This window comes from Sturnira hondurensis, unplaced genomic scaffold, assembly GCF_014824575.4.
Source record: "Sturnira hondurensis isolate 20B ecotype Veracruz unplaced genomic scaffold, ASM1482457v3 Scaffold0009733, whole genome shotgun sequence".
NCBI classification, from domain to species: Eukaryota; Metazoa; Chordata; class Mammalia; order Chiroptera; family Phyllostomidae; genus Sturnira; species Sturnira hondurensis.
Window position 1 is genome coordinate 2,934,133 of NW_028082364.1, and position 27,365 is coordinate 2,961,497.

General features: G+C 57.9%; 1 protein-coding gene across 2 annotated transcripts in view; it reads left to right on the top strand.

The window, feature by feature from the left end:
* ERGIC1 (endoplasmic reticulum-golgi intermediate compartment 1) overlaps window positions 1–27,365 on the top strand; it is a 78,918-nt gene that overhangs the window by 41,120 nt on the left and 10,433 nt on the right. For both annotated transcript variants that reach the window (XM_037057778.1, XM_037057777.1), the window contains exons 3-9: window positions 2,900–2,972; window positions 12,892–12,986; window positions 16,630–16,754; window positions 19,068–19,172; window positions 20,656–20,716; window positions 24,853–24,953; window positions 27,235–27,357. In XM_037057778.1, coding sequence (XP_036913673.1) covers window positions 2,900–2,972; window positions 12,892–12,986; window positions 16,630–16,754; window positions 19,068–19,172; window positions 20,656–20,716; window positions 24,853–24,953; window positions 27,235–27,357 — 683 coding nt within the window. The remainder of the gene's footprint in view (window positions 1–2,899; window positions 2,973–12,891; window positions 12,987–16,629; window positions 16,755–19,067; window positions 19,173–20,655; window positions 20,717–24,852; window positions 24,954–27,234; window positions 27,358–27,365) is intronic.

A 27,365-nucleotide genomic window follows, 5' to 3' on the forward strand; every position in this document is an offset into this window, starting at 1 on the left:
CCTCAGAGCCTTGAATGAAGCAAACAGGTTTCAGAGAGAGGCCTTGCCGGCCCTGTCCGTCCACCTCCGATCTAGACAGAGGGAGAACTTAGGGGGCCCGTTGTGCAGGCTGGAGGCAAGGAAGGCAGCTAGGAGACACCGATAGACCGAAGTCAGCACTGACTTTAGAAAACGCCGGCTTATTTTGGGCTCGGTCATCATTGCAGCCTCCTGTGGGTTGCTGGGGCTGAGGATGAGGTGAGAGTCGGGGAAGCTGAAGAACAAGTCTGCGATGGGATGCTGTTCCAAAACAGTGCAGCAGCCAGGTGACGGGTGTGGGGACAGCTCTGTCATCGCTGCAGCCCGCTGGTGACAAGGGGAAGGGTGTGCCCCAGGAATCGTGGACTCTTTCCTGCAGCGGGCTTGCTCAGCAGCTGGAGAAGGCACTTGAAAATTCACTTCTGGGCCATAAACACAAGCAAGCAAGCAAGCAAGCAAACAAACAAATATGGGCACCCTGGACAAGCTGCTGCGGCACCTGCATGCGTAGTGAGCAGAGCGTGGCGGGAGGTGTACACGCCTTAGGCTGCCATTAGCTCAGAGAAAGAAAGGGATCTACTTGGCTGTGGTCCCATGACCCGGAAGGACAAAGAACCGTGACAGCGCGACCTGAGGGTGGGGACTGCGGTCAGGAGGGAGAGAGAGACTCGAACACTACAGGCCTTTTAATGCAGCTTGTATCCTTTCTTGTCATGTGCATATTTGACCTCTTCCCCCCCCCCAAAAAAAAACAATAAAAAAAATAAACCTCTTAAAAAGCTGCCCCAAACTGCTTTTTCAGAGTTCGGAAGACCTGGAGAGTGACTCTAGTAACTCCATGTCTTGGTGTGGTTGGAAGCTGGTTGGGGACTCTGGGGACATCCCAGGGCCCTGCACTTGGACCCTGAGCTCTTGGGGCTCCTGTTGTTCAGGCATCTGCTCTAGAGCGAATGGGTCCCTGTCTCACCCCCTCCCAGTGCGGCTCCAAGGCCAGTCTCCTCCTCTCCCAGCCTCTGTTTCTGCACCCATCACGTGGGCTCATGCCCCCTTCCATGGGCGTGTGCAGTGACTAGATGTCTGTCCATGCTCCCTCGGCAGGGCGCACAGTAGGTGCTCAGGAAACACTCATTCTCTTTCTTCCGCACCAGAATGTGTCTTTGACCAGTCTTTGATAGACAGATAGATAGATAATAACAATGCCACTGCTAATGGCATGATGGTGGTAACTGGTCTGAGCGCCCATCCGGTGGCTCGGCCAGTCCAGGCGTCAGCTGTCCAGAACGTAGCGGAAGGAGCAGGTGGTGCTGGGAACAAGCTTGCTCTCCGCAGGAAACTAAGGGTCAACCTGTGTGTCATGTTGCCTTCCCCAAACCACCCAGCCCTTCGAGGTCTCTGCGATGAAAGGCCTACTAGAGGGCTGTGGAGTGTTCGCCTTCCAGGACGTCAGTCCAGTAAGAGACACAGCCACAGGCAACCATTGGATGTGGCAGGTGTTCAGCAGAGGCTGGGAGCACGGAGGAAGCAGCAGCCAGCTCCGCTTCTGGGGATGGGGCGAGCTTCCCTGCTGAAGGGACATTGGGGCAGGGCCTCAGCTGCAAGTGTGAGGAGGAGTTTGCCGCACAGAGGGTGATGGCAGAGGAGGAGGGACAATGGGAAAGCCAGTCCAGGCAGAGGGACCGAAAAGGGATGCACGGTTCGGGACCAGCATGTGGCTCACTCAGCGTGGCTGGGTGGTGGGACCTTGGGGGCATGTCAGGAGACAGGCCTGGAGGTGAGCGGAGGCCTGGACTCTGGGGCGCTGGCTGTATCCTGCGCCACTACAGGGCCACACACCCCAGAACTGGCAGTGTCCAGGCAGCCAAGCTCCCTACCCANAGCTGCAAGTGTGAGGAGGAGTTTGCCGCACAGAGGGTGATGGCAGAGGAGGAGGGACAATGGGAAAGCCAGTCCAGGCAGAGGGACCGAAAAGGGATGCACGGTTCGGGACCAGCATGTGGCTCACTCAGCGTGGCTGGGTGGTGGGACCTTGGGGGCATGTCAGGAGACAGGCCTGGAGGTGAGCGGAGGCCTGGACTCTGGGGCGCTGGCTGTGTCCTGCGCCACCACAGGGCCACACACCCCAGCACTGGCAGTGTCCAGGCAGCCAAGCTCCCTACCCACGCAGGGGCCAGCCCTGGAGCTGGTCTCCGTCTCTGTGTTCCTGACTGGGACCATTCCTCACATCCACAAAGAATGGTCCCTCCCCTTGAAGCACAGAGCTCACTGTCCTCGCTTTCCTCCATTTGATGGGGACATGGGCACACTGTGGGTGGCACCATGGGGGGTGGTGATACACAGTGCAGGTGCACGGCCTAGGAAGCAGGGAGGCAGGAGGGCCTGGTGGGGCCTGTGGCACGCTGGTGGGCTCAGAGCCCTGCGGGTACAGGGGCTGGGGTGCTCTGCAGCAGCCGGAAAGCCGGACTTTGGGGGGAATCTCCAGGTCATTCAGGGCCGACTCTGTACTTCAGAATGTGTAGAGAGCCAAACAGAACCCACTCAAGCCAAACAGAACACATTTGGTGGCCACCGCCTGGCCGCCTCTGTTTTTGACTCTGCATGAACCTGCTCTTATGGAAGAGGGCTGGGCTGGCCCCTGGGACGTTCTGCCTGTTAGGGGGCTGGGCGCACCCTGGAGGGTCAGGCTCCCTTTCTGGTTGCAGGGCTGCTTCTGAGACAAACAATAGGAGGTTTGGGGCCTTGGGGGCTGTGTGAGGGGGGCCTCTCCCCCTCCCTCTAAGCAGCTTTCCCCTGAGGGTAGGGGGCGGGGAGGGCCAGAGAGAGCCCAACTGCCCTGGTCAGTGCCCTCCGCCCTTACTGTGCATCTCTCTGTTGTTTCTTCCAGTCTCTATCTGCTGCTGCCTCTTCATCCTCTTCCTCTTCCTCTCAGAGCTCACCGGATTCATCACCACAGAAGTGTAAGTTACCCCCCACCTCCCCCAGCGCATTCCAGAGCTTTCCCAGATGGGAAGAGGGAGGGGCTTTAAAACAGAGGGAACCCTCAGAACCTTCCAACTCCCTTTCCAAGCCTGTGGCATGGCTGCCCTTCTGCTTCTTAAAAGGGTTTTAAAGTCAGAGCAGAAGCGAATGCTGCCTCGTTACAGCTGAGGAGTAAGCTCGGTTCCGAGCTGTGGGAGGCCGCCTCGGTCCCCACGTGGATGGAGCACATTTGCTGTCTTTGCCGACCCTTTTTTTGGCTGGGGGCTTTTTCCCCCTCTGACTCATCCCTGGGTCATTCCAAGTCAAAGCTGGGTGAGTTCAGAGAAACCGTGCGGCTTCCTAGCCGAGGGGGCGTGGCCTCTGACATCAGCAGCCACGCCCCCTCGGCTAAGCCCCCTGCCCTGTTCCCAGGCCCACGCTCCGTGAGGAATCGGTGCGGGCTTCCTGGCCGAGACTGACGCATTGTGAGTCCGTCCGGATTCCTAGCTCATCCTCCGGGCCGTGTGGAACCCAGATGCCCGTGGGATGATTTAGCCACGTCTTGGACACCCCTCTGAGGCGGAATCGGGCCTAGGAGCTTGCTGCCTTGGCCGTGGCTGGAGGCTTCCAGGTCTCTTTGTTTCCGTGTTTGCAGCCCAGAAGGTCGTCAGGGGGTTGGGCCCTGGCCACTCTCGCTCCTGCTCAGCACTGGAATTTTCTCTTTTACTCACGAATTCCTTGGTTTTCTTGGCCTCCTCCTCAGCCACGAGGCACCAGGAAATTGAAAACACAGCCGCTCAGTCCCCGCTGGGCCTGGTCGCTGTAAGAGTGTCACCGTCTTTGACCCTCCCACAGCCCCAGGGGCAGTTGTCACCTCCAGTTGTACAGGCGAGGAAACTAAGGCACAGACAGACAGGCTACTTGCTTGCAGTCCAGGACATGCCGTTAGGAGGTGGCTCCTGAGGCCTACTGGTCTCGCCTCTTTTTAACCTGTTTCTGGATGTAGCTTCCTGCCCTCCAAGGTGTGACAGGGTTGGCTTTCCCTGTCCCTCTGCTCCTGTGTTCAACCCCGATGGCACCCATGCCCAGGGGTCCTCACAGAGTGGTGGGAAACACACTGTACAAGGATTGGGAGACCCAGGGCCAGGTCTCCGCTCACTTTCCTGTGTGACCCTGGGCAAGTTGCTGAACCTCTCTGGGCCTCAGTCTTGCGGGTGAAACAAGGGACAGTGGATCAGAGTCACACTCCCTTCTAGGCCTGGGGAGGCTTAGCTGTTTCCCGAGACATTGACCTGCACCCCCCACCCCCAACCATGCGGAGGTCAGAGAAAGGATTGTGTGTCCCCCTCCACACCCAGCCCCTAATGGGGGATGACCTGTCTGAGTCAAGTGTCTCCCCACCTGTGCACATTTGGGCCATTTACGTCTAGGGGTCACCCCATTGTGGGTTGGGGGTGTAAGCAGGGAGAGCAGTAAGAGGTGTTATAAAGGACCTGTGTGCCAGGCACCTGCTGGCCTCTCCAGGCTGCCCCCTGTTCCCTAGGAGGAGGGGTGTGTTGCAGGCCCCTCATGTTCTGAGCAAGACAAGAGGAATACACGTGTGATGGCAGCACAGAGGGGGCCCCGATTCCCCCCTGCCCCGGGCACCCGGTGGGAGGCTTTACATGTCCCAGGCAAGGGCACTAGCAAGTGCAAAGGCCCAGAGGCAGGGTTCCCTGGTGCCTGTGAAATACAGACGGAGAGCTGGTGCAGCGCGATCCAGGGAGAGGGCAGAGCATGGAGCAGGCGGAGCCAAGTCAGGCCGGGCCCTGTACGCAGCTGCGTGTTCACGGGGGATCGCCCTCAACCCTGAGCCCCCAGAAGCTGGGGCCAGGCCTGCCTTATTCGCTGCTCTGTGGTTCCATGCTCAGAGGGGCTGAAAATGGCAGTGGGGGACACGGACAGTCAGCAAGCAAGCGACCCTGGGACCTGGCAGCTCGTGGTGAGGCTCTGAACGAGGAGACCCAGCAGGAAGCAGAAGGAGAAGGGGTGTGGTGTGCTGGGGGGCTTGTCCAAGACAGAGGCACACTTAGAGATACTGTCTGTCTGGGACTGACCGACCACCTCGAGGAAGCGAGGTGTCTTCTTCTGGCTGGTGGAGGTGGTCCTGACTCCCATTTCTGAAAACACAATCCCCGGGAAGGGCGAGTAAATGAGGAACCTACTGTAGCGTTTGATGCCGACAGATTCTATCTCTTCTCACACTTACTCACTGCATATTTACTCCCCAAGAGGTGGGGAGGCTGCTCAGTGCCTCCTAGGTGATAAGAGCCCCTGAATGCTTATTTCCTGGTCCCCTCCCTTGAGTTAAGCACAGGCCTCCCTCGCCTCCTGCTGACATTGGGAGGGCAGCTGAGGAACCTTGTTTGTCAGCTCAGCCCACAGTGAGGTAGGGTGCTGAGGCCGGGGCCCCAGGCAGGAGAGTGTGGACGTCAGAGCCTGCCTCTGAAGCAGGCGGGGCCTCGCCTTCAGGGGAAGGGCCACTCTGGCAAGCCTGGACAGGTCCTTCTGTGTACCCACGACAGGGCTCTCCTTTCCCAACAGCAGGATGTTCCCGCTACCCTGCCCCATCCCCTCCCTGGGACTTCCTCTTCCTGGTTCCTGGGGGCATCCTGGACCCTTGGGTCCCACCAGGTCCCTGGAGAGGAAGAAAGATGAGGGTGAGGGAAGAAATAAAAACAAGAGGCTATTCCATGAGGATCCAGTCCTGGGCTAACACGCGCTTTTCCATTTGCAGTGCGTGTGGCCGGAGGCTGGGGGGAGTGGGGACAGGACAAGAGGAGAGACCTCATTGGGGCCAGAGGCCCCGTTTACGGCATGCCACAACCCTAATGCCCCCTGTGTCTCTGGCCACAGAATCACAGCACAGATGTTGCCCAAAGGGAGTGTGCACAGGCGAGAACTGAGGGCACCAGGGAAGTCCAGAGGGAGGGAGGTTGCGCCTTTGGTGTCCGTCCTCTCTCAGACGTGGATCTGTCCCCTGCGGAGAGCCCTGCTGGTTTGGGAAGGTCACAGTTCTTTTCCTTCGCGGAGCAGCTGGCCCACCCTGGCAGTTGTGTGACCGAAGTGGGTCAGTCTCCCGCCCGCCGTGAGATTGTAACCTAAGGAAATGAGGTCACCGCTGGTTGGACCAACATGGCTCCAACGCGGGCCTGTGGTTAACGGTGACATAAGACGCTATTCTGGCCCGGCCCGGTGGGAGAGAAGCCTGTTTGTTTGAGTGGTTAGACTCCAACCTGGGCCCTGAACAGGCCTTTAATTATGCTGGGGAAAGTGGCCCCACAGGGTGCTGGGAGGTGCTGGGGAGCAAACCACACCCCCGCTTGCCCTGCCTCACCCCACCCTTAGAGAACATGGCCACAGAACATTCCAGCATTTGACTGCCCAGGCTCTGGCTGCTTTTATTATTAACATGACAGGGATTTATAATGAGAAACCATAGCCATTGGTGCTCTCCATTGATAACTGGTGGCGTGATACAACTCATTATAATTTCCTGTTCTGACTTGATAGTAGGCGACCAGGTGCCGGCCCCCACTCAGGCTGGCAGTTTACCCTGCTCAGCTCATTCGATCTTCCCAAAGGCCCTTGAAGTGGATACCACTATTAGTGTCCACCCCGCTTTACAGCTGGGGAGACTGAGGCAGCAGGAGGCTAAAACCACAATTCGGTTAGAGAGTCGTGGATGCAGAGTCAAACCCAAGTCTGTCCGATGCCCACGCATCACCCCGGCCTGTCATCCAGCCCTTTTCTACCCAGAGCACTTCCGCCTCCCCAGGCACCTGGGAGCTGCTGCTTCTTGGTCTGAATAGTTGACTGGAGGACTTGGGTGCCCCCTCCCCAGGTGAGGTGGCTGAGCAGGCAGTTGGGACTCCAGGAGGCCAGTGCCCACTGTGGGAACTTGGAGGTAACCTTGACCAGTGTCCTCACACGCTCCTCCAGCAGGTCCAGGTTAAGGAGGCCAGGGGCTTCACCAGGAGGAGGAGCTGGCCCAGATTGTGAGCCAGGGCTGGGCAGCAGCCACAGCTGTCATTGTGCTCTTGGGAAAGGAACAGCAAGAGCACTGGAGGCTTCTGAGCTGAGTGACAGGACCAGGCTTGTGCCTCAGAAAGCTCACCTCTCTCTCTCTGTCTTTTTTTTTTTTTAAGATTTATTCATTTTTACAGAGGGGAAGGGAAGGAGAAAGAGAGGGAGAGAAACATCAATGTGTGGTTGCCTCTCACGTATACTCTCTGGAGACCTGGCCTGCAACCCAGGCACGTGCCCTGACTAGGAATCGAACCAGCAACCCTTTGCTTCGGGGGCCAGCTCACGCCACTGAGCCACACCAGCCAGGGGGAAAGCTCACCTCTTATGAGGAGGTGACCTTGGAGGCCGAGGCCCAGGTGGGGAGGCTGGGTGATGACCCAAGGCAGAGGGTGACAGCCGAGGAACAGGGGTGGGAGCAGGACGGGGTGTCTGCATAGGGCTGATTTGGGGGGCATTCTTACATACCAGGGAGTAATTGTATAACCTGCGTCCCTCTCCACCCCCTCCCACAGAGGCCCTTGCCTTGGGCCTCACTCATGTGTACGTTTCCATTAAGTCCACTTATTGAGCATGGAGGCCGGCGACTTTGGGTAGGAATCCGAACTATTCGAGTGCTCTTCTGAAAGCAAATAAAAAATTGTTTTCCATGGATGTCATCCGACTCACGCCTCAGCCGAGAATGTCAAGGCCCTCCATTTACATTCCACCTACGCTCCCCTCACCGATACCTCCCCAGGCGTCTCTCCTGCTCCCTACATGGTCTCGGCTCACTCCCCACCCCTACGCCATCCGCCAGACTCCCCGACGCTGTCTGGCGTCGCCCACCCGGAATGCACCCCCGACTCCCCCACCAGTGCGGTTGATTGCCTCCCCCGTCTTCTGTCAGCAGAGATCGTGAGCCCTGGCTCCTTGCTGCAGAGCCGAGCCCTGTTCTGCAAGGGGATGGGGGGGTCAGATGCCCACGGGGTATGGCAGGTGGTGACAGAGGGGGCTTATGGGGCATACAGGGCGTGGCCCCCTGAGCACCCCCACAGTCTATGGATGTTTAGGCCATGGGGGTCGGACATCTGAAGATTATCAGAAAGACAGTGATACCTGGCTCACAGGTGGACTTGGGGGCCATGCCCTTTGGCTCTTCAGTACTTCGCATCCCGTCCAGTGTCTCTCAATGGAAGGAACGCCACCCTGGGCTCCAGGGGCTCTGGGTCCTTAGGTTCAGGTCCTGCCTCTGCCTCTTCCTGCCCTGTGACCTTGGCCAGTCTTTACCTGTCTTTCTCTGAGCCCGGCTTCGTCCTTGTGGAAAGAGGAAAGGAACCCCTATTCAACACTGGCTTGTTCTGCGTGTTGAACGAGATACATGTGGAAGCCCCAGCATGACGCCTGGTACCACCTGGGCACCCAGAACAGGGCCGTGTCCTTTGATGAGTTATCAGCAGGGCCAGCTTTTACGATGGCCTTAGACGTGACCAGGGCTGTGCGCGGCGCCTTACCCGTGGGAGCACATCGGTCCTCCCCGTGATGCTGTGCGCTGGACTCAGTCAGTAAACGCTGACATTAAGGACAACGGGAACAGCAGTGGACGTGCACTGAGCACTTATTGTTAGCCGAGACTGTGCCACGCCTTTGATTGTCCCTGTCTTACAGATCTGGGGAAGCTGAGGCTGAAGGGGGCAGAGCCCCTTGGACAAGGTCAGTCGGCCAGTAGGCGGCAGAGTCGGGATTCGAACCCCGAGAGCCTGGACTTCCACCCTGATAGAAGGCCCATGCTGTGACCCTGAGGGTCAGGTGGGGGACATACGCCCCTGCCCGGCAGCCTGTCGCTCCATCACTGGTCTGGTCCTCACACAGCCCTGGGAGGTAGCCGGATCCTTAGCCCCTGATTTCCTTTCTCCCTCTTTTCTTCCTCTTCTCCCTCCCCTCCTTCTTATTCCTCCCCCTGCCCTTTTCAGTGAGGTGGACGTAACTTAGAGATGGCAAAGCACCCACATCTTAAAGACGAGACTTGACAGATGTTCACCTGTGCCGACGCCCCACCCACATCACCACCCCAAGACAGCACATCTCCGCCAGCCGGAAGGTTTTCTCTGTCCCTCCCAGTCAGTCACCGCCCCCCCCCTCCGCCCCCCGTCCCCCGCATTCTGACTTCTGGTAGCATAGGTTAATTTTGCCTGTTGGAACTTTAAACTTCATGGAAAGCTTTACCAGTTTTAAGTTGGGGAAACCAAGCCTCAGGCAGATGAAGCAACTTGGCCCAGGACCCCCAGCTTCTCAGTGGCAGGGCCAGGTGGTGAGCCCACATTTCTCTGTCACTGCCCCATAGGTCTTTGCATCACCCTTGCTAGTGACAGGGGACCAGGCCCACGGGGGTCCCCCAACAACAGTGAGTCTATAAAAAGTGTTTATTTCAGTTCCAAAGGGGCATTTAAAATCATGATTTAAAATCGGTTTGGCCTCAGGCAGTAAGGTTAGTTGGCCGGGGCAGGCGCCTGCCAGTGACAAGTGACACAAGGCTGTGAGTGGGCTCTGGGAGCCAGCCGGGGGTGGCAGGAAGCCAGCAGCCCTGGAACATTGGCCTTGTACTCAGAAGGTGGCCGTATTGACCTCCCAGGCAGGCAGCCCAGGTGACTGGGTGGTTTAACCCACACAGTCTGGGGCCTTCAGGAAGGCGCCTGGGAGCGACCAGGCCTACATGACAAGACTGTCCCCGAGCTCTGTAGGTGAGTGCCTTTGCCACCCTCCCCTGTACCCTAGTCCCTTTGTCTTGACTGTACTGGGGAGACTGGGCCCCTGCCCTGGGAGAGGCCCCTGGGGCTTCAAGGGTGAGCTCACCTCCGTGCCACACCTGGGACTCAACCTCGCTCTGCAAGCTGAGGTCACCTCCAGCAGATTGCCAGGGGATGACATCATCCCACAATCCCTCAGTGATGCTCCAGGCCCCGCCTTTCAGGTGGGAGAGGTGAGGAGCTTCCAGGAAGAGTTTCACTGGGCAGGGAAGGGTAGCTGAGGGCTCTCCCTCCGTGACCATGCTATTAATCACCGAGCAGTTTCCTTACTCAACACCCCTCCTGAGTTGCCATCTGAGGCCGGGTTAGACATTGGGCACTAAAGGCTGAGGAAGAGCATTTGGCTGTGGCGCAGTCCATCCTCCTCCAGCATAACCTCCCCTGATCCTGCTTAATCCTCTCCCATGGGTTCCTGAGATCTTCCTGTTCTTTGATGAGGGCCAACCCCAGCAGCCTGCCTCCTTCTCTCCCCTCCCCACATGCTGGGGCCTCAGAGGGCCAGGGCCCCCCTCATGTTCTGCCTTGACCCTGGATGCTAAGGACAAGAAGGAGGGAGGCAGAGTGAGCCCCGGGTTCAGGAGGAAGGCAGCCCTGGGCTGGAATGGCAGCTTAGCCACTTCCTGCTGTGTGACGTTGGGAGTGGGACTCCGCCTCTCTGAGCCTCAGTTTGCCTGCCTTCAGAGTGGGGATCAGGGCATGTCCCAGGGGCAGATCGGGCCATGCCTGGCCGGATGGGCAGGAGGCCCTGCAATCTGAATGTTAAACTGTGCAGGTCTCTATTGTTTCTGGGGACATCCTTGGGACCCCACAAGGAAAGGAGCCCTGGGTGTGCTATTGAGCCCTCCATTTCTCACTAAGCGAGCACCGGCCATATCACCCTATGGGCTGGGGCATGAGGACAGGATCCCAGGAAAATCAAAGTGCTCTCGCCCCAGCCTGACTCATTCTTTCCTGAAGAAGCAGTCGTTAACCAGGCTCTGTGACTGTTTATTTTATTTTATTTTTTATATAAACTAAGATCTTGGTCTTTTTTTTTTTAAATCTTTAGATGGGAAAGGAAGGAGAGAAATATGTATAGTTGCCTCTCGTAAGTCCCCTGCTGGGAACTGGCCCACAACCCTGGCACGCGCCCCGACTGGGAATCGAACCCCAATTGTGTGGTTCGCAGGCCTGCACTCAATCCACTGAGCTACACCAGCCAGGGCATCTGTGATCGTTTAGAGCTGCAGCCCTTTATGTTACAGCCCGTGCATGGGACCCCAGGGGCCGCCTCCAGCTCTGCCCACAGCTGCCCACTAGGCCGACCTTTAGGCTCGGCTGCCTCTCCCCGTGGGGAGCTTCCTGGGCACCAGGCCCCCAACCCAGCCACCCAGCGTTCACTCGCAGACACCTTGAACTCAGCACAGCCGCACAGAACACAGTGCCTTTCCTCCCACCAGTCGGTTCTCTTCCAGTGAATGGTTCCAGGAAGAATCTGTGGCAGTCCGCTGAGTGCTTCCATTGGCCCACCTTCAGGCTGGTACTCCCTACGTTCCTCTCCATCCCCACCACCCCACCCCCCCGGCCAGGTCACCGTCTGTCACCTGCACCCTGCAGCAGCCTCCAGTCTGGACCCCCTAGTGCACAGTGGCCCCTCCGGTCAGCCTTCCTGGCAGCAGACAGGGGGAGCCTAGTACAGTGCAGCCTGACCGCAGCGCTGCTTCAGGTTCAAGTGCAAAGGCATCAGCATGGGCTTGGAGTCCCCCTGACCCGGACCCCACCCAGTCTGAGACTGCTTCCCACTGCAGCCTCAGCGACCGTCACTCAGTTCCCCAGCGAGCCCTGCCCTCACACTCCCAGGCCTCTGTCCCAAGCGCCCCCTCCCTCTTTGCCAGGACAGCCTCCTCACCCTCAGCCTCAGCTGTCACTCTCCCCGAGGTCAGCCGCCTGGTCCAGCCCGTTCAGGGCACCCCCACTCCCTGTGAAGGCAGTGGTCGTGGATGGTGGGCTTTTGGAGGTCTGGGGACTCTGTGAAGGCTGAGACCACCTGGGTCTGCTTCCTGTCACTCTGGTGCCGGACAGACTAGGTGCTCAGAGGGTTGGCGAAATACACACGTGTTGCCCACAGATCACAGTGTGGTGCCGCCGCCCCTGACAACAAGCTGTCAAGGTGTCCAGGGAGCCGCCTGCCCCCAAACTATGCCTCCCCTCAGAGACGTCCACGTCCCTGCCCCTGAAACCTGTGACTGTGTGACTGTTTATATGAAAAAGAAAGTTTACCAATGTAATTATGTCTAGGGTCTACAGATGGGAAGGGGATCCTGGGTTACCCAGGTGGGCAGGGTGAACTCACAAGAGTTCTAAGAGGAAGTCAGGAGGAGAGGACGTGCCATGCGGCTGGCCGGGAAGGTGGAGGCAGGGGCTGTGAGCAAAGGGGGCTGCCAGAGCCGAAAAAGGCAAGACAGGGGGACTCTCCCCTGGAGACCCCCTGCGGACGGCTGGCCTCCGGAAGTAGAAGCTAATAAATGGGTGCTGTTTTAAGTCATTACCTTCCTGACAATGTGTTTCAGCAGCCACAAGATACTGATACGTCGGTCTGGTTGTTCTCAGACCTGGAACCCGCCCAGGGCTTGTGAGAGCCAGGACATGGGGACGGGCACCCTGGGAGCCCCGCCCTCACAGCGGGGAGGGAGGGAGGTGCTGTGTGCCTGCTGGTGCCAGGCCCAGACCCCTAGCAAGGCCTGCAGTTCTCGTGTCCACGTTTAGACCACCCCACTCACACCCACGTAACAGATGCATTCCCAGAGGTGACCTCTGCCGAGTCCCCACAGGGAGTGGCACAGCCAGGATCAGAACCTGCACTGACTCCTGTGCTCTTGCCACGCCCCCACACCCCCCCCCCCCGAGTGGGAAGGCCAGCATCTGGGGAGCACCCTCGCCATCAGGATGGGAGCCCTGCTGCCCCCCGCCAGGGGAGTGACTTGGGCTACTGGAACAGGAGTCACCATGCGGGGCGGTCCCTGGCTGTCCCTGCAGCCGGGGTGGGTGCCCCCGTCCCAGCAAAGGCTTCTGTGCTTGTCCCCCGCAGCGTGAATGAGCTGTATGTCGATGACCCGGACAAGGACAGCGGGGGCAAAATCGACGTCAGCCTGAACATCAGTTTGCCCAACCTGCACTGTGAACGTGAGTATCCGCGGCAAGACCCCGCCTTGAAATGGCGCAAGAACCCGAACCAGTGGGTCAAACAGGGCGGGCTGCCAGTCACAGGCAGCATGACATTCTCCCCGGCCCTCTTGGGGAGAATACGACCCCATGCGAACGGACTTGGGGGGTTTCTGGAAGAAAAAACAAGACACTGCTAAGGGGCGTGACCTCTGGAGAATACATGTTGCAGAGGGCAGGCACATTTCTTCAGGTTCCCAAGAAGCAGAGTCCGGTTCTCCGAAAACGGATTTACTGAGGGAGGGCTCTCAGGAGGAACCGGTAAGGGCGTGAGGGAGGCCAGAGGACAGGCAGAGATGTGTGGCGTGTGAAGGGCATCGAGGTTTGTCCCACCCGGTGGCAGAGGGCCTGGCTGTCATGGTCCTCGTCCCTGGTGTCCTTGACTAACCACTGCAGGGTGTCGTGTGGGGGATGGGTGGAGGGGGCGTCTGAAGGCAGGGAGCCCTCCAGCCAACCAGGCTCCAGTCACCTGGCGGAGGAGGCAGGTCTGAGCTCTTAGCAGCTGTCGGAACCCAGCCTTTCCCACGTCAGGCTCCGCCTTGTCTGTTCCCTTTGTTTCAACCAAGAGAATGAATTACTTGTGGAAACAAAACTCTTTGGAAGTCTGGCGTGCGGCGTCAGATTCCGGCTCCTTTGGTCATGAACACTGTATGACCCTGGTTACAGTAACCACTCCGAGCCTCGGTCTTCTCCTCTGTAAAATGGGCTCAGTGCTAACTATCGCCCGAAGTTGTCGAGAGGATATGATAAGCTGGTTCCTAGACCTGTGGGTGAGGGGAGTGGGTGTCCCCTCCAGGACTGGGGTTCTAGCTGTTTCTCTGCCCCAGCCTGGCATGCACCTGCTCCCTTCTTGTTGGAGGGTGGCACGTTGGGCCGGTCTGCAGGCAGTGACGAGGCGGCGGCCCTGTGACCACTCTTGCCAAGAATGACATCACAACTTTGAATCCACCATGGTTCCCAAGCCAGGGAACCTGTTGGAATTGGTCGGTTTTATTTTTGTCTTCCTCTCTCTTAGAAAAATAATTCACCTGGCAGCTTCTCATTCAGGAGTGGGTCATGTCTCTGGAACAAGGACTGGGCCCCGTGGGCCAGGGGAGGGAAGGGATGTGGTTCCAGGCTGGGTCCCAGCTCCAGGCAGCGGCCCAAGAGGGGCCCGGTGACCTCGAACTGTGGCTGTGCCGGCCTGAGGGGCCCTGCTGCTCTGCGGGGCCGTCACCCAGACCCGGGTGGCTTCTGCCAGAGCCCCGTGTCAAGCTTACATTATAGAAGGGAAACTGCGTGCTCACCATGGTACTTTTGGAAAACCCAGAGCAGCAGAGAGAGAAGACATCGCCCACCCTTCACTCTCTCCGTGGATGTCCCAGGCCATGCTGTCCCGCTGGCCTCCTCTTCTGTGCATTTCTACACCCGCTGAGGTCATGCTGTGCGATCGCATGTCCTGCTTCCCAAACAGTGGGGTTTTTTGGTTACACAACTAATCCAGGAATACATTTTTTATTTTTGAGAAGGATGACACGTTCAAAATATAGAAATAGATCAAGGAAACACTAAAAGAAACACATGTTCCCCCAGGGTGCCACCGGCCTCAGAGGGAGCCTCTGCCAGGAGTGAGGACCCCAGCCCCCACCCGTGTCCTCTGTCTGTCTGTCTGCCTGTGTGCCTCTCTGTCCGTCAACAATCTTCTTTTCTTTTCCATCATGGGGACCCAACTGTATGGGACCTTTCTGGGGCTTCTTGTCTCAGCTAATGTCTTGGGGCTGTTCTTTCATTACTCGTTGGATTAGTGAACTGGTAACCCCAGCAGGCATTCGGTGGGCTTAGAGCCCCGGCCAGGCCCCATCTTCAATGCTTTGGCTCTGCTAGCGTGTTAGGACGAGGGGTGTTCTAGCAGAGTATCCAAAGGGCATGGGCTCTGGATCGAGACTCCGTGGGTTCTAATCCTAGTGCCACCGTTTCTTAGCTGTGCGGTCACAGGCAAGTTCCTTAACCTCTCTGTGCCTTGGTGTCTCTCCAAAAAGGATGGGTCTGGTAACATTACCTTCCCCATCAGAATGCACAGATGGTGCCTTCTTACATAAAAGGCACTTAGAAAGGTGTCTGGTGCATAGTAACTGCTGTTTTAATTTTTTCTTTGTCCTCAGAAACCTAGGATGGAGGCGGAAACTGAGAAACAGAGGGGTTAGGTAACTAGCGTGAAGCACACGCTCACACTCAGCCACTGCCCTGCCGTGGGCGGCCTCTCCCGCATGTGGGCTTCCTGTACCCGCTGCCCAGCCTTCCAGAGGGGGCCGTTCCATTGGCCAGGCCCCTGCTGACCAGCAGCTGGGCTGCTTCCAGCTGTCGCAATCTCAAACACAGTTGCCCTGAGCGGCCTTGCGCACTCATCTGGTCACGTGTGCATGCGGAGGACAGGCTCCCGGGAAGTGACTGCTGACTCAAATGGGGATCCGCCTGTGTGTTCTTTTAAATTGAACATTGAAGCATTGACCTTCCCACCTATTGCAGACCCCTGAGCACCCTTTGTAGGGGCTGCATCCCACCCTCGTCTGTGGGCGGGCCCTTGCTCCCTTCCCCATCTCCGGCGAGAGCGTGGGAGTGGTTCCCGTTGCTCTCTTGCAGGATTGGCTCATTTCAAACGTTACTCCCAGCTGCTCTTTCTATACATGGCAACCTCCTTCCCAGCGTTCCTTCCAGGGAAATTGCTGTGTTTCTGTGGGTTATGGGGACCCCACCACCTCCATCGCCACCTTGCCGCTTGGACCGACTCGGGACACGCAGTTGGCATGCACCTGCCCATTTTCCAGGTTGGGAAGCTGAGTCACAGGGGCGGTAGAGCCACATTGCAGTCAGGGACCAGGATACCCCAGGTTTCCCATTTAGTGTAATTGAGGCTGAGCTCTTGCAGGGCAAGGCCTGGAGGAACAGGCATTGGGGTAAGGGAAGGTGTGAATGCATGAATGAGTGAATGAGTGAACTGATGATGAATGAATGAATGAGCCTGTTTGACTAGCGAACTCAGATTCTGCCTGAGACACACTAAGTGTTGAAGTTCATTAAGCAGCTGCCACTTCCGGTGCATTACGCCCTGTTCCAAGTGTTTTCTACACATTTTAACTGTTTGATCCTCATGCTCCTCCAGGGAAGGTTTAATTGTTATCACCCCATTTCCCAAGACAGAAACTGAGGCATAGGGAGGTTAAGGGCCTCAGCCAGGGTCACACAGCTGGTACAAGGCAGGCGGGGCCAGGATCCAGGCCACCTCCTAACCTTGACCCTGTGCGGCCTGCAGCCTCCCATGGGGCAGCTGTCACCCCGACACCCTGCAATCCTGCCTCACCGGCCCCACTAGCCGCTGCCCCCTCCTCTCTTTCCCCTCTTCCTTCCCAGCGCAGGCAGTGGCGGGATGCGGGGGGCTGGCTCCCTCTTCATCCACGGTCCCTTTGTCCTCCTCCCCTGTGGGCCGACTTCCTCTCTGTGTTTCTGGGCTCCAGACCATGAGCTCCTGGAAGGCCCCGCCTGTCCGTGGAGGGGACTGGGGAGAGGGCTGGTGCTTCACCGCCGTCTCTCTGGGTGTTTGTGACTCTTCTCTCCTTGGCTGTCCCAGTGGTCGGGCTCGACATCCAGGATGAGATGGGCAGGCATGAGGTGGGGCACATCGACAACTCCATGAAGATCCCGCTGAACAACGGGGTGGGCTGCCGCTTCGAGGGCCAGTTCAGCATCAACAAGGTAACAGAGACCCCGGTCCCCATCTCCTCTGTCCCCTTCCTCCCCGGACCCTGATGCACCCACTAGCCTCCCCCAGCCAGCCCCAGCAGGCTGAGGTCAATACCCAGGTGTCTGGAGTTTCCGACTGAGGGCCTGGGTGGGGGTTCGGGGCTCCCCGGGGCTTGGAGTCCCTCCTGGTGGGACTGGGCAGCGTGAGGTGGGAGACCAAAGCGTTGGCGGCCCCGAGCCCTGTATTCGAGTCGCAGCCCTGTCCCGTCTCGGCGAAGCTAGGTCCTCCAAGTCCCTCGGTCCATCTTAGCCTCAGTTTTCGCATCTTTAGGGGGAGGGTGGGATGATCATGCAATGAAGCACCCGCTTCACTAAACCTGTGTGAGGAATAAATGAGCTGTTATTATACATTCGTTTAGTCCAAAACTTTGTATGGGGCACCTGCCAAGTCTCAGGGTGGGTGCCCTGCTCTGGGGCTGCGTGTTGACCCGTGGGCAGAGTCCCGGTGCTGACATGTACACCCCAGGCTCCCGTTCTCTCCCGCTGAGACACCTCGGTCACATGTGACCTGACCAATGTGTTCATTCGCTCTGGAGCACAGCTCAGGCCCCCCTTTGACCCCCACCCACCCTCGGCGGGCTAAGGGGTCGGGCCTTCGAGAGTCTCTCAGCCAGGCCGGTAGTTTGGAGGACAAAGCCGGCCGTGGAGGCAGGCCGGGCCTGCAGCTGGCCCCCACCCCTTTATCTCGCAGCATCTGCCTTGCACTTACCCCGAGGCCTCCTTATCCACACATCAGGAGGCTGGTCAGCAGCCAGAAGTCAGAGTTCACGTGTCTGCTCTGGCAGCCCTCAGCTCCCCCCCACTCCTCGCTTAATCACCTAGCGCCCCGGGGAAGAGGGCAGGGTGAGCCGGGGTTTGAGGCCCGGCTTCAGCAATGTATTTTTAAAATCCGTCAGAGGCACTGACGCAGGTTCCTAAGTCACAGGCTCTAAGAGCGTCGTCTTTTCTTTCCCCGGCCCAGCGTGTGCCGGGATGAGTCAGCCACCTGTGATGGATGCCCGGGGGGAGCGGGTCACTGAGTCACAGCCCGAGGGGTGGCAGCGGGTGGCAGATGCGCAGGAGCCAGCCTCCTTGGCTCACTTAACTGTGGGAGCGGGAGGGCCGGGGCCCCAGACACGATTCTGCCCACGTCCGCAGGGGGCCCCACGTCACGGCACAGGAAGCGCCGCGGGACTCGAGCCAGACGCCGTCTTGTCCTTATTTCTGGGGGTGGTCGGTCACGGGGACTGGAGTCCTGACTTTATCTCGGGAAGTTTTTTGTAATGGAGATGTCTCTCCGTGTTACCTGCACAAGTAAAAATGAAGTTGAAAGTGTTTCTTAAGTGCAGTGGCTCCTCCCAGGCCCTGCCCGTGTACATGCTGTCCCCTCTTCCGGGAGGTCCTTCTCCCTGACGACAAAGTGGTCCATTCCAGGAACCCAACCCAGTGACAGTGCCATCGGCTTGGCACTCATCACCTCGTTTAATCCTCCCGGTAACCCCCTGAGGTTGCCATCCCCATTTTGCTGATGGGGAGACTGAGACCCAGAGTAGCCACTGAGCACGTTCAGCTGGGAGGCAGGGCCACACGGGAGTCACATGTGGAACTCAGCTGCCGCCCTGTCCCAGGTAATCGGGCTCGGAATGGGTGATGCTGTCCCTCCTGCTCACCCCAGACCCAGTGGCTTGCCCTGGGCCAGGGCCCAGATGCCGTGCTGGCCACTCGATGTGCGCTTGCTGAGGCCGGCCACGCACTGTCCGCCAAGTTCCTCCCGAGTCAGCGCACAGCTCAGGTCCTAGTGAAGATGCGTATTCCTGAGAGAGGGCTGCAGAGTTTGAAACAGGCGGGCTTACAAAATAAGCTTCTAGACCGTAAGCTGTGCTTCTTCCCCTCATGGGCGACGTGTTGATTCGGAGTTCCTGGAGGCTGCGTTGATCTGTTGGCCAGAAGGTCGCCCCCAACCCACTGTGGAGCCGGCGGCCAGGAGTGGGTGGCGGGCAGCTGCTGTCTCGGTCCACGTGGCCTTGCGTTGGGTGTCCAGCAGGGCACTTCGCAGACATGCTTTGCCCCCTGCCCCAGCTGCAGTGGCCCCCTTGGGCCACTACCGTCTCTGCCACATTCTGCCCATGAGGAAGCTGGGGCTCAGAGGCGGGCAGTGGCCCCTCCGATCTCGAGGCCTGACCACGCTGGGGCCCCCATCTAGATCTGTCTGGCTCCAGGGCGAAGCCCTGCGCCCCACCCTCCGGGGGAGCCCACCAGACTCCTGAAACCTGCCTCTCTCCCCAGGTCCCCGGCAACTTCCACGTGTCCACACACAGTGCCACGGCGCAGCCGCAGAACCCGGACATGACCCACATCATCCACAAACTGTCCTTCGGGGACACGCTACAGGTGAGCGGCCACGCTGCAGGCGGTGTGGCGGGGGATGGGCGCATGGGGGCTCTGTCACCGGAGCTGTCTGTCCTTCCTGGGCCCAGAGCAATGCCCTCCGGAGGGGCCGCCACCCCCTTTGAGCCTCTGCTCCACCCTGCACCCGCTCTGTTTCGTTCCTTCTGAGCGCACGGCTGCAGTTTCATCAGCAGTGCGTTGGCCTTGGAACCTCAGCTTGAGGCCTGCCTAGTCCTGGGGAAGGGGACCTGCTCTTCATCAGCAGGCACTCCGTGCTGATGCTCCCTCTCTGTCCGAGCAGCCTCCTGCGGTGGGAGGGGCACCACGTTTCACAAACGTGGAGCTGGGACCAGAGAAGCCACTCGTGCAGGGAGCCCCGTGCATCTGTCTGACGGCACAGTCCAGCCTGCTCCCCTCCACGGCCCTCCTGGCCTCTCCGCTCAGCCCCATGCTGTTCAGTGGGTTGCGCGGTGACCCAGGTGTTCCGAGTCCTTGTTGTGTGACCCAGAGGGCAGCAGGCCCCAGTGGCAGTTTCGTACTCACGGCAGCAAACACAGAGGACCAGACGCTGACAGCCTGACTCTGCCAGCTGCAGGCAGGGGAGCGTTGACGGCCCCAGAGGTAGAAACTCTTGCATTCTGTGTGACAAAGGGAGCTGAGGCTCAGAGGGAGAGTGACTGCCTGGCCACAGTGCTGGGACTGGCAGCCTGGCCCTGGCCTCCCCAGGCCTTGTTTGGTGAGAAGCCTTTCCTTTGTCACTTAGAATACAGGGTTGTAGGCGACTCCTTCTTTAATCCTGTCAAAAACTCCCTCAGGAGCCCTGGCTGAGGCCGCTCAATGGATTGAGTGCTGGCCTGCAAACCAAAGGGTCGCCGGTTCAATTCCCAGTCGGGGCACAGGCCTCCGTTGCAGGCCAGGTCCCCGGTAGTGGGCATGCGAGAGGCAACCACACATTGATGCTTCTCCCCCTCTCTTTCTCCCTCCCTTTCTCTCTCTCTAAAAATAAACAAATAATATATTTTAAAAAAAACAAACCTCCCTCAGCCATGTGGGATAGGATTTACTTTTCCTGATGAGGACACTGGTTCAGAGAACTTGCCCAAGGCCACACAGCTTGTGAGAAACCAGGTGTGACTGGCTCCGGGTCTTCCTTTCTATGCCTTGGACAGTCATGGATTCATCAGACTCTCTAGAGATGTCTGCTCTGCACCAGGCTCTGTGCCAGGCCCTGGAGTACCCAGGACAGAGTGCACATAGTAGGTGCCCAAGATGGGAAGCAACCTAGTGCCTACTCTGTGCCAGGCCTGTGCAGTGTCTGGATCTTGCTCCCCACAACTTCTTTATGAGACAGACCGTGATGGACCCCCGTTTTACAAACAGAGGAGGTCCCTAAACCAGATCGCACCTGGTTGTCCCCTGGCAGCCGTGGCCAGGTCTGGAGGGGGCGGCATCCCGAGGTCATCCCCCTCGCTGTGCCCCTCCACAGGTCCAGAATGTCCACGGAGCGTTCAATGCCCTCGGGGGAGCGGACAGACTCACCTCCAACCGTAAGTGTTGCCGCTGGGAGCTGCCTCCCACCCAGAGGGAGTAGGGGAGGGCAGGGCGGGCACGGGGCACTCCCCGTAAGCTAGGCCTCTTCTGCACAGCGAGCCTGGGAGATGGAACTCTCTCTGTCTTTAAGAGAAGTTGACTTGACCCTGGGGAAAGTCAGCAGCAGCCCCGGGCACTTCCATTAGTGCTCCTGGGCAGCCATGACTGTAGCTGCTGTTACCATTCTGTCCTTAAATGAATCACCTGAGGTCCCTCAGGGAGCAGTGGCCCAGCTGGCACCCTTCCTAGGTCACATGGCTGGCTGAGACCAGGTCTCTGTGGGCGGCTCAGTCAGGTCTGGCTACCTGGGCCACCGCCCCTACCCCACCCTCTCTTCTGCTGAACCCCCCGCCCCCCCCAACAAAGGCCCCTCCTGAGTCTTCTCCTGGCTTGGCTTCCTGGCACCTCAGCCCAGGTTACAGTGCGGGCACACTCGGGGCCTTGGACATGAGCACAGACCGGATCTGGGGGACTGCAGGGCAGGTCACCTTGCCTTTTCCAACTTCCTCGCCTGAGCTCACTTTTCTTATCAATACATACGGCTTTCCTTAGCATTTCTTAAAATACCTTCTGCTCACCAATCATCAGGAACCTCAATAAGAGAAAGCATCTCCCCAGGACCTGCCCCGCCCCCAGGAAACCCCACTTTCCATTCTCTGTGTCCCTGTGGGTTCTTGTCCACCGCCAGGGGTCATTTCTTCAAAGCGTAGGCAGCAGCTTGCCTTCTGATATTTGTACTCGGCCTCATGACCTAACCACAGTTCTGTCCGGTGTTTCCGGCGGTGACGGAGGCCCGGCCGCCCACCCAGTGGCTCTGCCAGGCCCAGTGCTCTTTCGCTGCGTCAGCAGTACCGCCAACATGTCCTGTATCTGCCTTGTGTCAGCTCCCCAGTGGCCTCCCAGTGGCCCTCGCCCATTCACGCTGCCGCCAGCAGTGCCCGAGCTCATGACGGCACCGCTGTGTGTGTGTGCGAGCGAATGTCACAGATGGCAGGGAGTCGTCAGAGGTCTGTGTTAGGACAGTGTGGGGTCCCCAGGTGGCTGTCCACATGTGCCTGCAGTTAGCACGGACCCTCAGCTGCCTGGAATGGCACACTGATCCAGCTCAAGGCCCCAGAGGGGGAGCCGGCAGAGGATCCAGGCAAGAAACTGCGCCTGCCTGGGGCTACCATGCAAGCTGTCCTAGGCTGGCTCGGTGGTGAGAAAAATGCCTCAGGTCCAGCGGCAGAAGGCCAGATGGAGGGCATTAGGATGGCCTGTCATTCCCTCAGCTCTCAGCCTCCATCTGTGCTGGGGGGCCTTCACCTCTGGAGGGCCCCCTGCACTCATATCTTCCCATGGTGGCGCAAACACTACCACTCGGAGGCCCTCCCAGACCACCTTCTCTGTAGGACAGCACCCCACTCCTCCTAAGGAGTGAGTTTACTGTCTTTCCCAGCTCAGGCCGCTCTCTTTGAAGATACTGACGATACTGAAGTTGTTGACGTTTGAGCTGTGATGGTGGCCTTGTGGTGGTGGGTGTTTTTCTTTTCTAAGGAGTTCTTATCTTTCAGGGAGACAGCACACAAATGCTTGTGGATGAATGGATGCGATGTCTAGGGTTAGCTTCAACGTCAAGTGGGGGAGGAGGGGCAATGGGGTCGAATCAAAGTGCATTGGCCATTGTTGTTTGCTGGGACTCCGGGAAAAGGGTGCAGGGGCGCTCCTTCCGTGATCCCTGTGTCTTACACGCCCAGCTTCTCCGCAAGGAGGTGGATGCAGGGAGCAGGAAGGGTACGTGGGCCTGCGTGGACGGCTCTGGGGCCACCGGTCCCGAGGAGGGGTCAGCTGACGAGGAATCCACGTGGGTATGTTAGGTGCAAGGTCTCTAGCGGCTATTTGGCAAATTATATCAAAGGCTCTGAAACTGGTCATCGTGTTTGAGTCATCCATTCTCCTCATGAGAGAGGAAGCTAAGGAAAGAATTAAGAGTGTCCAGCAACTTAGGAAAATGGTGTCCATTAGGTCATTGTTTATGAGAGTAAAAATGAGGTCTGTGTCTAGCTGTGGGGGCTCGGGGCAAGGACGGTGTCCGTGGCCATGCCACAGGATGTGTGCTGTCACCGACCACAGTGTGTCAGAACCTCACTGACATTCAGGCAGCCAGCGTTTACTGAGCACCTACTACATGCCAGGCACCATGCTGGGGGCATGGCAGTACGCATAACCGACCCCACCTTGGAGCCTTCCCTCTGGGGTCTGTGGCGTTCAGTTTTTAGAAAAAGGTACAGTGTCATCCAATTTTAAGAGAATGCAAACATGTGTGTACATACAAGTCTGCCGGCTTGTACCCAAGAGTGAGAATCCATGGTTTCCTATGGATGGTGGACTTGTGAGTTTTGTTTCTTTTATTCCTGATCATTTTTTGTACACATTTTAACAGAACCCTTTTGAATTTGTTTATAATTTATTGGGGTGACATTGATTAGTGACGCGAAATTGCAGGTACACTAGTATAATACAACGGCTGTGTATTCCACTGAGTACTCACGACCCAGGCTAGTCTCCTTCCGTCACCGTGTATGTGACACCCTTTGCCCTCTTCGTCGTCCCTCACTACCCCCCTGCTTCACTGCCCCCCTCCATTCTGTTTACTAGAACCATTACAGGCGTGATTCCCATGCCCTCAGGTTTTTAACCAGGCGGTGGGCACTTGGAGCGCTGTATTTCAAAGGTGGTCTTGGGCTCCTGCTTTAAAGTGCAGATGGGTTCTGAGCTCTGGCCCAGGTGTCTGCCTTTCCTAGGTGACTCTGGTGCTTTTATTATCTGAGGACTGCTTCAGGGTTGAGCGGAGGGGCATTAGGGCCTTCATGGGCTCAGCCCCGAGGCTACAGGGCTCTTCTTGGGTTCCCAGAGGACTCTGGTCTGCAGACAGCTCCGGAAGCTCTATCCCTTCCTTCCCGAGACTCCGCGTTAGCAGGAAGAGGCCGCAGACACCAGCTGCGTCCCCCGCCTCTTCCACAAGATGAGTGCAGGGCTCAGGGCCGACTCAGCCAGGAGGCCTGGATCACAACCCATGGGCCTACATCTTTGATTTCTGTTCTTTTAGCTCCATGACCCCTGACCCAAGCTTCTCTGAGCATCCCAGAAGGCCCAAGGGAATTCATACCTCTCCCTGGCAATGTCTGGCAGCTTTGGGCCAGCACTCTCTGGGCCCAGCGTTCGATTCCGGTTACCTCATGCTTATCAGAAGCTGATTCATCTGCTCTCCCATTCATGCTTCTGACCAGTCATCCCTCCACCTGTTCATTCATTCAATAAGCATTAGCGGCTGTACCCAGCCATACCAAGCTCCGTACCCAGCCCAAGAAGGGCTCTGGGGACATGGGGATGAGTAAGGTCCCTGCCCTCTGAGGCCTCCCCACCCCGCAGGGGAGGGGGTGAGAGTTACCCCGGAATCTGCGACGGGGCCAGGTGGAGGGAGAACAGATCTCCCGTGAATTGAAAAATGGGGAGAGAAATTCATCCATTCTTCATGGAAACCAGAAATGGTTTGTGGGCGCCTTCTTTTTAAAACCTCAACCCAGTTTTCTCTAAAGGTCACGACATTTGAACAGGACCAGAGGGCGCACAATAAAATGTGATCTGGATCACATCCCGCCTTCTTCCTCAGAGGCTAAAACTGCTAGTAGTTCTTTGGGTATATTTCCAGAGCATTCTTCTACGTATTTTTGCATGAGGGGAGCGTGAGCCTTCCCTGTGCCCTGCGCACGGAAACGCATTATTCACTCTGTTATGTAACTTGGTTCTTTTGACATCACAGTTCCTCTTAGAACATGGCCTCTCCCAGCACCCACCTTTCAATCCTTACCCTACTGAAGGACGGTGCGTCGTTTCCATTTCTGGAAATGTGCACTACGGTAGTCTTTCATGCCCGGGGTCAACAGGAAGAAATGAAGAGGGGTCTTTTGGGGATGCAAAGGGGGGAGCCTGCAGCCCCACCCCACTCCCCAGCCACTGACAATGCCAAGCAAATTTAAGGTTGGCGTGACCTGGAGCTGCCAGCCAGGCGGTGCCCGTCCCCCTGCTTCATTCTGCTGTGTCCTTCCCGCAGCCCTCGCCTCCCACGACTACATCTTGAAGATCGTGCCCACGGTTTACGAAGACAAGAGTGGCAAGCAGCGGTACTCTTACCAGTACACGGTGGCCAATAAGGTACGGGGCTGCTGGGCCGGGCTGCGCCGCGCTGCGCCGCGTGCAATAGCGCCCTCTGCTGGCCGAGAGCAGAGGCGCCGAGCGTCTGGGCACGATTTGAGAAAGAGCAGGCAGGTGGCCTCCCCACCCGGTCCTTCAGACTCAGGACCCTGATTGGTCAGCACACGACAGATGCTCTGGCTTTCCGGGCACAAGCACCTTATCCAAAATCATGAGGCTCTTGAATCCCCCCAATGGCCGTTGGTTAACAGGAATGTCCCAGGACCCCAACCCTCAAAGTCATGGAGAAGCAGGCAGGCTGCATGGAGAGGCAGGGCATGGTCAGAGCCAGGAGAATGGGGGGACCAGCAGTTAGTGGTTTCAAGCTGAGAGCCTTGGGCTTCCTCAGAGAGGACCCTGTGAGTGCCTGAAGCCCTTTGCTTGAGTCCCCCACCCCCTGCCTCGTAGACCCCTTTCCCACCAAGCTCCTTTTTCTTCCGTTCCAGGGCTGCCCAAACCCCTCCTGAGTGATACAGTGTTTAGCTCGGTTAATAATAGTAACAGTAAGTGTAGCTATCACTTCTTAATGGGTTAGGCATTTCGCTGAGGTGTCTCCATTGTCTTTTTCAGTCCTCATGACAGCTCTGAGATTGGGACTCGCATTGTCCCCGTTTCACAGATTGGACCCCTGAGGCATGGAAGGGTGGTCACTGAGCTACAAAATAGCCAAGTGGGGATTAGAACCCGGGCTCCAGAGCCTGGCCCCCCTGGCCCCCTACTCTCCAAAAGTAGACCTGCTTCTCTGATTCTCTGTCGTTTCTTGAAGGGCGTGTTCTTCCCACCCTCAGGTGCCAACGGCGCCCAGCAGCTGGGAGACCGTGGCTGCAGTCTGAATAGAAAGAGCGTGAGGTGTGGAGGAGACTGCCAGTGCAAACCTGGCTCAGTCCCTTCATCCCAGGACCACCCCGTGCCTCAGTTTACTCCTCTGTAAAAGGACGCCTTCCTTATAAGATCACTGTCAAATGAGGCAGTGCCTTTCAAACCAGGCACCGAATAAAGCTGAGGATAAATGCTGTTTTTTTTTTTTCTTTTTTTCATTTTTTTCCTTCTGTCCCTCAGCTCGAGGCTGTGACCCAGTCACTCTGCCCCATCAGGTCTCCCTGGAGAAAGCTGATCTTATTTTGCCCAAGGATCCTTCCCCTGAGGCTTTGGCGAGGGCCCTGTGTCCAGAGCAGCTGGCTCAGCTCTCTCTGTGGCCTTGGCCCCAGCCTGCCCTGAGAGGGGGCAGTGCCCATGGGGACAGTGAACAAAGGAAGCAGAAGCCCGGGATCAGGCCCAGCACTGGGCCTGGGGCGCTGTGGGGGTTCAGCCTGGTCTGCAGGTATTATAAATGAGTGAGGGTATCCCAGAGGTTTCCAGTGTCCTAAAGCACCCAGACCGGAGAAAACACACAGTTATTCAGCCCTGAGCATCCTTTGGTCCCAGCCGGGGGGCCTTCTCAGGAGGGCTTGCTGTAGGGCTGAGCCTTCTGGCTTTCCAGTTTTGTGTGTTCTTTCTCCAAAGAACCTCACTCCCCTCACTCCCTTCAGAGGCATCTCTCTGTCCCTCCCACACTCCCCAGGATATCCGTATGGTATAAAATGTCCCCTCCTTGCCAAGCCTTCCAGATGCCCTTGGGGAGACTTGGTCACTTGTTCGCCCCCCCGTGGCACCCCACGTCCCTCTGCTGTGGCATGTGCAATGTCACAGTATTACCTGTATTGTTGCATCTGCCTTCTCCAGACTGTGACCCCCTCTGGGGTCAGGGTGAGGCTTGCTCCCTTGGGGGCTTCAGCCGCCGACCCGGTGCCAGGCACCAGCATACAGGAGAGGCACTCAGGGAAACTCTCAGCGAACAAATGAATGGATTTTGCACAGCCTGGGCGTTGAGCCAGGCCTCGATTCACGCGGAGCCCAGGACATACTGTCCTCTTCCCTCTCTGCGCTCAGATTCATGTTTTGATTCTGGGGCTGCTTCCGGAATCAAAACATGCAGTTTCCAGGCAGCTGAAAAGGTCAAAACACCCCCAGCCGTGTTGCCCATCCACACACTGATGGCCAAGCCTCCGGAGGAAGGGTGTGAGGGGAGGGGCTGGTGGGGGCTGGCTCCCTGGGCCGGGTGGGGAGAGGGAGGGAGGGAGGAAAGCCCATTCTCGTGGGCTGCAGGGGGGCCCTCTGTATGCCAGCCCCCACCTGCCGTGAGATGCGGTTTGTGTGCCTACATCTCACATTCCCGACTCGCCCAACTCTTCCTCCATCCCAGGAGTATGTCGCCTACAGCCACACAGGCCGCATCATCCCTGCCATCTGGTTCCGATACGACCTCAGCCCCATCACGGTCAAGTACACAGAGAGACGGCAGCCTCTGTACAGGTTCATCACCACGGTGAGTGG